This window comes from Priapulus caudatus, unplaced genomic scaffold, assembly GCF_000485595.1.
Source record: "Priapulus caudatus unplaced genomic scaffold, Priapulus_caudatus-5.0.1 Scaffold2401, whole genome shotgun sequence".
Classification (NCBI taxonomy): domain Eukaryota; kingdom Metazoa; phylum Priapulida; class Priapulimorpha; order Priapulimorphida; family Priapulidae; genus Priapulus; species Priapulus caudatus.
The window spans coordinates 1-10091 of NW_014579462.1; the positions used below are offsets into that span (position 1 = coordinate 1).

At 52.3% G+C, this 10091-nt stretch overlaps 1 protein-coding gene across 1 annotated transcript; it reads right to left on the minus strand.

Moving 5' to 3' along the window:
• Positions 1 to 8368: 8368 nt before the first annotated feature.
• On the minus strand, positions 8369 to 9896 carry LOC106818642 (pyruvate dehydrogenase E1 component subunit alpha, testis-specific form, mitochondrial-like). Its single transcript, XM_014823330.1, has 3 exons — positions 9762 to 9896; positions 9247 to 9355; positions 8369 to 8568 (listed from the first exon to the last, which is right to left on the minus strand). Exons 1-3 carry the CDS (start codon positions 9890 to 9892, stop codon positions 8404 to 8406), a joined length of 405 nt encoding a protein of 134 aa, XP_014678816.1. The 5' UTR covers positions 9893 to 9896; the 3' UTR covers positions 8369 to 8403.
• Between the last annotated feature and the right edge of the window lie 195 nt (positions 9897 to 10091).

Sequence of the window (10091 nt, forward strand, 5' to 3'; positions counted from 1 at the left end):
GCACCGCTCCCACCTCACACTACCTCCACACCGCCCCCACCTCACACTACCTCCGCACCGCTCCCACCTCACACTACCTCCGCACCGCTCCAACCTCACACTGCCTCCGCACCGCTCCAACCTCACACTGCCTCCGCACCGCTCCCACCTCACACTGCCTCCGCACCGCTCCCACCTCACACTGCCTCCGCACCGCCCCCACCTCACACTACCTCCGCACCGCTCCCACCTCACACTACTGCCCCCGCACCGCCCCCACCTCACACTGCTCCCCACACCGCCTCCCACTCACACTGCCCTGAACCGCAACCGCTCCTCACACTGCCCCCGCCACCGCTCCTAGCCTCACACTGCCCCTCCGCCACCGCCTCCCACCTCCACTGCCCCCGCACCGCTCCCACCTCACACTGCCTCCGCCACCGCTCGCCACCTCACACTGCCCCCCTGCCACCGCTCCCACCTCACACTGCCCTGCCGCCACCGTGCTCGCCACTATTATGCACGCTTCCCTCGCACCGCCCCACCTTCATCACGCCGCCCCATCACTCGCTCCCACCTGTTCACACTGTCGCCGCCATCAGCTCCGCACCTCACACTGCCCTCCGCACCGCTCCCACCTCACACTGCCCGCGCCATCCGCTCCCACCTCACACTGCCCCGCACCGCTCCCACTCACACTGCCCCCGCGACGCTCCCACTCACCCACTGTCTCCCCACCCGCCTCCCACCTCACACGTGCCCCCGCACCGGCTCCCATCCTCACACTGCCCGCCACACCGCTCTCCACCTCCACGGTGTCCGCGCGCACAGCTCCCACGGCTCACACTGCCTCCGCACCGCCCCCACCTCACACTGCCCTGCACCTCTCCACTCACACTGCCCCGACGCTCCCACCTCACACTGACCCCGCACCGCTCCCACTCACACTAGCCCTTCCCCGCTACACACACACCACGCCACCTCACACCTGCCCCCGCACCGCACCACAGCCTTCACAGGCCCCGCACTGCTCCCACCTCACACCGCCGTGCGACACACACACACAGCCCCCACCTCACACTGCCTCCGCACCGCTCCCACCTCACACTGCCCCCGCACCGCTCCCACCTCACACTGCCCCCTCCCCCGCACACACACACACAGCCCCCACCTCACACTGCCCCGCACCGCCCCCGCCTCTACTCACTCTGCGGTGTGGTCGTCGCTGCCGTACAGCTCACGCACGCTCTTGCGCGGCCTGCCTCCGTCCTCGCTGTCCGTCGACGTGTCCGACTCGGCCGCGTAGTCGACGGCGGCCGCCGCGTACTCGTCGTCGTCGTCGCTGTCGTCGGTCGCCGCGCGCTTGCGCTTCTTCTGCCGGTTCGCCTCCTCCAGCGTCAGCTGGAAGTTGTCGACGAGAACGGCGACGAACAGACTGCGGGTGCGAACAACGCTGTGATGAGCAATGCAGCGACGACCAGGCTGCAGGTGCGAACAATGCTGTGATGAACGATGCGGTAACGACCAGGCTGCGGGTGCGAACAACGCTGTGATGAACGATGCGGCAACGACCAGGCTGCAGGTGCGAACAATGCTGTGATGAACGATGCGGTAACGACCAGGCTGCGGGTGCGAACAACGCTGTGATGAACGATGCGGCAACGACCAGGCTGCAGGTGCGAACAATGCTGTGATGAACAACGGCAGAAGCAAACAGACTGCGGGTGCGAACAACGCCGTGATGAAGAATGCGGCGACGAACAGACTGCGGGTGCAAACAACGCTGTGATGAACAACGGCAGCAGCAAACAGACTGCGGGTGCGAACAATGTCGCGATGAAGAATGCGGCGACGAACAGACTACGGGTGCGAACAATGCCGTGATGAACGATGCAGTGACGAACAACGCTGTGATGAACAATGCAGCGACAGACAAGCTGTAGGTGTGAACAATGCTGTCAGTGTGAACAACGCTGTGATGAACATACTGCAGGTGTGGACAACACTGTCATTGTCAATCTGAACAACACGGTGACGGACAAGCTGTGGGTTAAACAATGTAGTGATGATCAAGCTGTGGGTTAAACAATGTAGTGATGAGCAAGCTGTGGGTTAAACAATGTAGTGATGAGCAAGCTGTGGATTAAACAATGTAGTGATGAGCAAGCTGTGGATTAAACAATGTAGTGATGANTTCGCACACTACCGGCAGCGCACAGAACGTGTACCTGCATCACGCTCGGTCATAACGCACCCACGTGCACCGTGGTACGTGCACACACACGGACGCAGCGCCACGCATGCAGCGCTCGTGTAAGTTCACGTACGGTTGCACGCACGCAACGCACGGTGTACGTACACTCTGCATCGCCACGCCGTACGTGGCACGCACGCTCAGCACTCCTCCACGCACGTTGACACGTGCACCCGCACGCACGCCACGCATGCGCCGGCGCACGTCTATACGTGCACACGCAGCGGCACGCACGCACCCGTGACCTGCACACACGACGCACGTCCGGTACGCCGGCCACACTATGCCGCCCACCGGTACCTGCCCACTGGCCACATCGCGTACCCCCTGTCACGTGTATCTGCACAGACGCGCCACACACGCACAACCGCACGCATGCACCCGCTGTACTGCCCGATCGCACGCACCTGTAGTTAACGTGCCTCGGTACCTCACCACGCTTTCATCAGACCTGTGGTCTCTTCCTTCTGTAAAGGGTCACGCAGCCCGCTTCGCTCTGTCCCAACGCTCCACAAATCCAACACATTATCTCGATTGCCACTCTTGTCAACGCTTACGACCGTTCACCTGTCGCATACACAGTCGTCATACAACTTCGAAATGTCCTACGACTGCCACGTGTTGCGATTGTTGTTCCCTTTTCCCCCTTTTCTCCCTTCTTCTCCGATTTCTCTCCTTTTCCGCCGGGCGCTTTTTCCGCTGTTTTCCGATTTTTCCCTTCTTACTCAAAACGATCTCGCTCGGACTCGGCCTCGGTGGTGTGGGACCCGACTCGGACTCGGGTGCGCGCGACCTGACCTCGGAGCTCGAGCTCGGGGGCCGGTCGGCCCTCGGACTGCGGACTCGACTCGGCCTCGGTGCGGGTGCGGGCCTAGACTACACTAGCCTGCGTGCGGCGTGTCGTTGCCGTGCTGCCCGTCATGACCCCGTCTGCAGCCAGAAGATGAACGAGCGCCGCGAGTTCGAGACGAACAGGTTTACAGGGTCAACCCACTGCTGCCCGACACCACATCCCCGGACGAGCGAGAACTCGGTGTTCCTATCTTACGAGCCACCTTCTCTCCTCTCTACCTATGCCGTCGGGCGAGTTTTCTTAGGAACTGTGCTGCGATTAAATCTCCTCTACTAGGAACGAACATATCGCGGGCATCACTACCACACGTGCTGCCAGGTATACGCCATGATTGTATAGAGTGTTTATATATGGCTACATAGCTCGCACGGTGACATCTAAAAAACAATGTTGTGTGTTGTGTGGAGTGTGTGTTGTTCGGTGTGTGTGTGATGTAGTGTGTGTGATGTGGCTTGGCCGCGCCGCGCGCGCGTGTGTGTGTGGCTGGTGTTGTGTGTGTTGTGTATTGTGTGTGTGTTTGTGTGTTGTGTGTGTGTGTGCTGTGCTGTGAGTGTGTGTTATGTGTGTTGTGTGTTGTGTGTGTGTTGTGTGTGGTGTGTAGTGTTGTGTGTGTGTGTGTGTGTGTGGTGTGTGAGTGGGGTCGTGTTGTGTGGTGTGTAGTGTATGTGTTTGTGTGTGTGTGTGTGTGTGTTGTGGTGTGTGTGTCGTGTGATTGAGTGTGGTGTGTTGTGTATACGCTGGTTGTGTGTGTGGTCTGGTGTGTTGGTGTGCGTCGGTGTGTGTGTGTGTGTATCTGGGTGTGTGTGTGTGTGTCGTGGGTGTGTTGTGTGTGTGTGGTGTGTGTGTGGGTGTGGTGTGTGTATGTGTGTGGTGTGTGTGTTGTGTGGGTTGTGTGTGTTGTGTTGTGTGGTGTGTGAGTGTGATGTATGTATGTGTGGGTGTGTTGTGTGTGTGTTGTGTGTGTGTGTGTGTGTGTGCCGGTGAGTGTTGTGTGTGTGTGTACGTGGTGTGTGTGTCGTGTGTGTGTGCGTGTGTGTGTGTGTGCGGCGTGCGTGTGCGTGGTGCCGTGCGTGTTGCTCGTGCGTGTGCGCTGTGCACCGCGCGAGGTGTGTGTGTGTGTGTGTGGTGTGAGTGTGTGTGTGTGTGTGTGTGTGTGTGTGTGTATGTGTGTGTGTTAGGGGGGGGGGCCAGGCCAGGGTAGTGACGCACGGACGTATTTATAGAGAGAGGAACTAGAATCAGAACTAGGACGACTAGCATGACGTACGTGATTATAATACACTCGCACGCTGACATGCTCCACGCACGCACGCACGCACGCACGCACGCACGCACGGACACACACGCGCGCACAAACACAAACCAACACACACACACACACACACACACACACACACACACACGCACGCACGCACACACACAAGGATGTGAGCGGTTGATCCTGCCATGCCCCGCCCTGCCAGGTCACGATGTGATGACGTCAACACCCTCCAGGCACGTCATCAATCATTGCCTACTGTCCCGTCAAGGTAACTCCCCTACCGTCCGCCATTTGCAACGTTTCAATAATAAAATCATGGTAGATAAACACGAAATGCTATATGTATTTGCTGCCGAAGTCTTAACGTTTTTCGATATACTCTTATTCGCTTATAATTACTAATATTTTTTTGGCAAATGCCGTTCAAATGCTACTCAGCATTTTCACTCTCTGCAACTTCACAAAATTTCACCGCACGAACGCCGTTGTGCACAAAGAAGAGGGGGCTCTAATAGCAAAATCAGTTCAGTCCTTTGTTAACAGTTAACAAATCCATGTTTAACCCTCATCTTGAGGGTCAAAAGGTTATCAGACACTTACTCTTCGCACGTCAGCGGAAAGTAGATTTCATGGTCTTTTCAATAAAGTGATAAAAACGGTAGGTCAGCGCTGAAACAAAAAAGTTTTGCACTCGGTCCGTTAGACCATGTCCTCAGAAAATGTCTGATATCTGACCTTTCCTCCACTGCCCTTAGACCTGTGACCTCCAATTTCGCACTGGTGATGGGTTTCCTCCCCATCACACTATACACCGGTAGGTCGAGCCGTTGAGATTTGTGATGCAATTCCGTATTTCCTCCTATACCTTAAGGGGGGAAATATTCCCCTTCCATTGACACATCTCGACCTTTGACCCTTGACCCCCAAATTCGACATCCCGAGTCTTTTCGCGATCCCCCCCCCCCGACGTCCCGAATATCAAGACCGTACGTCGAGCGGTTAAGATTTGTGCCCAACTGTTGACGGAAGCACGGACGCACGGACGGACGCACGGACGGACGCATGGACGGACGGACAATCATGCGATTCTACAAGCTGCATCTGACTTCGTCAGCTGAGCTAAAAATCGCTATAGTTGTTGTTCTTCTTTTTATTAATAAAACGTTCCAAGTGCCTGTGCCGTCTTGATATATTATATTGGTTGTATGCCTACAACCAAGACCAACAGCCATCGGTGATGGCTGGCACATTATTACATTGTGCTGCCATCTAGTGGTCAAAATCAACACGATTCCGTGTAGGAAAGCAGAGAGGAAAGGAAAATAAAATAAAATAAAGCTTGTGTAGGAAAATGAGTAGGATTGTGTAAATGAGTATTCCTAATTGTTGTTGGAGTTGTTACCAATTCCATTTTCTCTCTACCTCTAATGATGTCTCTCTGTATCTGAGGGTTCCTTCTACATCCAAGATTACCCTCTACATCCAAGACTTCTCTCTAAATCCAAGGGTTTTCTCCACATCCAGTTTCCCCTTAATTCTCTGGATTAGGCCTATATCCATTTACTGTATAAGCCGTATTTTTCGCGAATTCAGACTTAACGGACAATTTTGCGGCCTATGCATTATTCGCGTGTTGTTAGTTTCGCGGTCGGGGAATTCGCGAAAATTAAACCACCACGAAATATACAGCTTAGTAGTGTATTCAGCCTTCTTGGTTTTGTTACATTTATATATTTATCCGTTTGTTTGTTTATATCTATAACAATCATGTTTAATTATATTTGCATTGCTGGTTTCTTTGTCAAATATTCCATAAATATTATTTATAGTTTAGTTGCGTGCTGTATATGCATCATATGCATTAGCCTATATGCATGTATAAATATTAATTTGCATCTGTGATTTCTTTGCCAAGATATATTTCGACATGCCGACATGCATGACGAGGAAGTCTGATACATGATAGGAACAGGCGTAGACAATATCAAATTTATGTTATAGTTCTAATTTTGTTATTATTTACTCTTAATTATATTATATTATTTACTCTTATGATACTACCTTATCATTTACTCTTACTGCATCATACTTATGTATCATGGCCATAGATCATCAAGTGCTGGTTCATATAATACTACTACTACTACTCAGCGGACGCATCCGAGATAGAGTTCACAATGCGATGCCATGAATATTTGTCCATCATCAGTGTCTGCATGTCCGCTATGTCACGCTGGATATCCCTTGCAATGCAGTCAATGTAGTTCAGTGGCCGTCTTCCTCTGGTTGGGCAAGGCAGTCTCAAGCAGATCAGATAAACATATAATAAACACTCATACAAGACGCCAATCGATTTGTTAAATACAATTACGATGTGTTTATTTCACGTGAGGCACACGCACGCGTTACATACAATGTTTACTACCGACTAGTGTAACCTCGAGGTGAGTGAAGGTGCAGGGAAAGAAGTATCCTGAGTAAATAACCAACCGCACACACACCTCTCTCCTGTCTCTCTCTCGCTCTCTCTCACTCTGTCTGTCTGTTTGTTTGTCTCTCTCTCTCTCTCTCTCTCTCTCTCTCTCTGTCTGTGTGTCTGTCTGTCTGTCTGTCTCTCTCTCTCTCTCTCTCATTCTCTCACACACTCTCTCTCTCTCTTTCTCTCACTCTCTCACACACTCTCTCTCTCTCTCTCCTATCGAACATTTTGTTATCTAATTTTGTTAGTTGCAGAGATTGCCCGGTATTGCTTGCAGAGATCCGATTCAACTAGAGACAAGAAGATCCATTGCGCTAACACAGCACGTGTGTTTTAATATCGCTGCGCCCGCAATTAAACATTATTCATATAGTAGTGGGAGGGAGTCAGGGTAAAAAATACACGGCAGCGAGGACCGATTCGCTCTTCAAACCTCCGAAATCGCTCCCGTGAGGCTCAAAATAGCTGCCGTAAAATTTTTAGACGACAGCTATTTTTTCCACAGACCTTTGAAAAAGAGCTCCAGTGAAATAAAAAAGAAATTTTCTCCCTGGCACCCGCAATCAGGGCCGTACGCAGCAGGGGGGCAGCAGGGGCAGTTGCCCCCCTAGAGATTTTCAGAGTATGCCTTTTAATGGGACAAATTTTGTACACTTTTGGAAATAAATAGGAATGTAACAAAAGGTTATCTTAAATCATTAAAGAAATATTACTTTAAATAAAGAAATGTGAAATGGCGAAACGTTAGGGCACAGGGGGCATGGGGAGTACCTTTGCCCCCCACAGAAAATTTCCTGCGTACGGCCTTGCCCGCAATTGAACATTATTTATATAGTGGGAGGGAGTTATGTGTGTGTGCATCATAGCCAAGCGCAGCAGAACTTACGAGCCTATCTATATTTAGCATGTCTACGCCCTCCAGCTCGTATCCGCAGCCAATCACAACAACAAAGCATGAAGCTGCGTTTACACTACCGACTTTATGTTGGCGAATTGGCGAGTTGGACCGATTTCGCAATTCGGCAACTCCGAGTTGGCGAAAAGATAACGCGTTCTAATCTCCTAACTAGTTGCTATCGATCTGGTTTGGTCGCGCAACTCTTGCGTTCACACGCCTCGTCGATTAACACTCTGTAATATTTAAATCCGATCTCGTAAAATCTCGTGCAACTCTGAACTGGAAGGTCGCGACTCAGCAGACAACGTCGCGCAACTTTGAAGTGAAGAAGGACACGCGAGAAAATCTCTCTCGCGGTCATGTAAACCGGTAATGTAACTAGAGTTAGATGTGCGGCGGCGCCACCTACGGGCAGCACATCTGCGCGAGTGACGCCACCTCGCGGATGACAACCCCCTATCTCTGCACGCCCCCCCACGCCGCATGCGTGGCACACACTTCCGCAAGACCCCTTCCCCATGAGTTGCCATGCGAGTGGCGCCACCTTGCTGGTGGCGTCGCAGCACGAGTGGCGCCACCTTGCTGGTGGTATCGCAGCACGAGTGGCGACCGCCTCCCACACGACATCTCGCCCCCTCCCCCCTCTCTGCACGCCCCCTAACACGCGCATGACGCCCCCTCACGGCCGGTGCTTCGCGTAGACCATCGGTTCGCACGTGCGAACGAGCATGTCGTCGTCGCCGCGATAGACGTGCGTGTAGAGCTCCTCCAGGGGCAGCTCCGCGTCCGTCTTCGCCTTCTGCGTCGCCGTGTCCACCTCCTTACGGACCTCCTGCTCCAGTTTCTAGGGCGAGAGAGAGAGAGAAGAAACGATCAGTGACGAGAGAGAGAAGCAATGGTCAGTGACGCAAAAAAGAACAAAAACAGAAAAAGAGGCAAAAGAAGAAAAAGAGAAAAAGAGAAAAAAAGAAAAAGAGAAAAAGAGAAAAAGAGAAAAATACGCAAAAGAAGAAAAAGACGAAAAACAGTAAGAGCCTTCTGCGTTGCCGTGACCACCTCCTCACGAACCTCCTGCTCCAGTTTCTAGGGCGAGAGAGAGGCAATGGTCAATGGTGGGAGAGTGTCAGTGTCAGGATAGAAAAGCAACAGCGCAAGGGATGGTCAGTAACACTCACGGGAGCGAAGCAACAGTCAGCGACGCAAAATAAAATCAACTGTCAGTGGCATGAGAGAAAAGGATTGAGTCACGGGAAGGGGGGACGTGCTAGAATGCGAGAAAGAGAGGGAAGTGAACAGACAATAAAATGCTGGGCATTCCGGCCATAATTTTATAGTCGATTATTTCAGAGGGGCAGCACTACTATACCTTAATCTCGGCAGCTGTTGCTATGGGGAGCTACGATATTTTAATTGCGACAGCGGTTACTAGGGGGCGCTGCCACATCTTATTCTCTGCCGCGACCACTACGTGGCACTACCATACCGAAACATCGATAGTCGTCACCAGGGGGCGCCAGCGTACCTTAATCTCGGCAGCTGTTGCTAGGTTACTAGTGATGATGCGATCCTTAAACAGACCAATGGGATCTCTCGTTGCTCGCACCTCGGCGATCTCATCCCTTGTGCGATAACTGTAACCATGGCAACGGTGGGAAAGCTTAGATGGATGCTGACATATCATGATATAAGTGTATCGTGTATATAAGTGTATCGTAAGGATAACTGTGCATTAAGTGTACATCATGGCAATAGAATCGTATAATCGACAACATTTGAACATCACATCGTGAAATGCAGATTCATGACACAAGGTAACAAAGTGAGCAGCATTATACAGCGCACAATAATGATATTAGGTGTTCGACATGATAACGACTGAACGTCATGACAGTAAGCGTGCGCCGTGACACGGCAGAGTAGACAACAACGTTGCCGCGTGTTGCTGTGTGTTGCCCCGGCGTTGCTGCGTGTTGCTGTGTGTTGCCCCGTCGTTGCTGCGTGTTGCAGCGTGTTGCCACGTCGTTGCCGCTCTCTCACCTCGTTCCCGGATCGCTCATGCTGTGACCGTGGTAGCGATACGTAGCCGTCTCCATCACCAGGGGGCCGTTACCGGCGCGAACGTAGTCGGCACAAAACCGCATCGCCTCGCGAACAGCAAGAACATCCATACCGTCCACCTGGTGGTGAAAACAAGCAAGACAAGCTCGACATCAGCAAAGAACGCAATCGATGCTTGCGTCCACACGCGAGCAGTGTGATACCGCTAGTAGTTTTTCGGCCGCAAGCACGAAAACTACTTCAATTGATAAAAATAATTCAGTAAAAAAAAACAGCCAGCACCACCACCACCACTACCACCACACCACC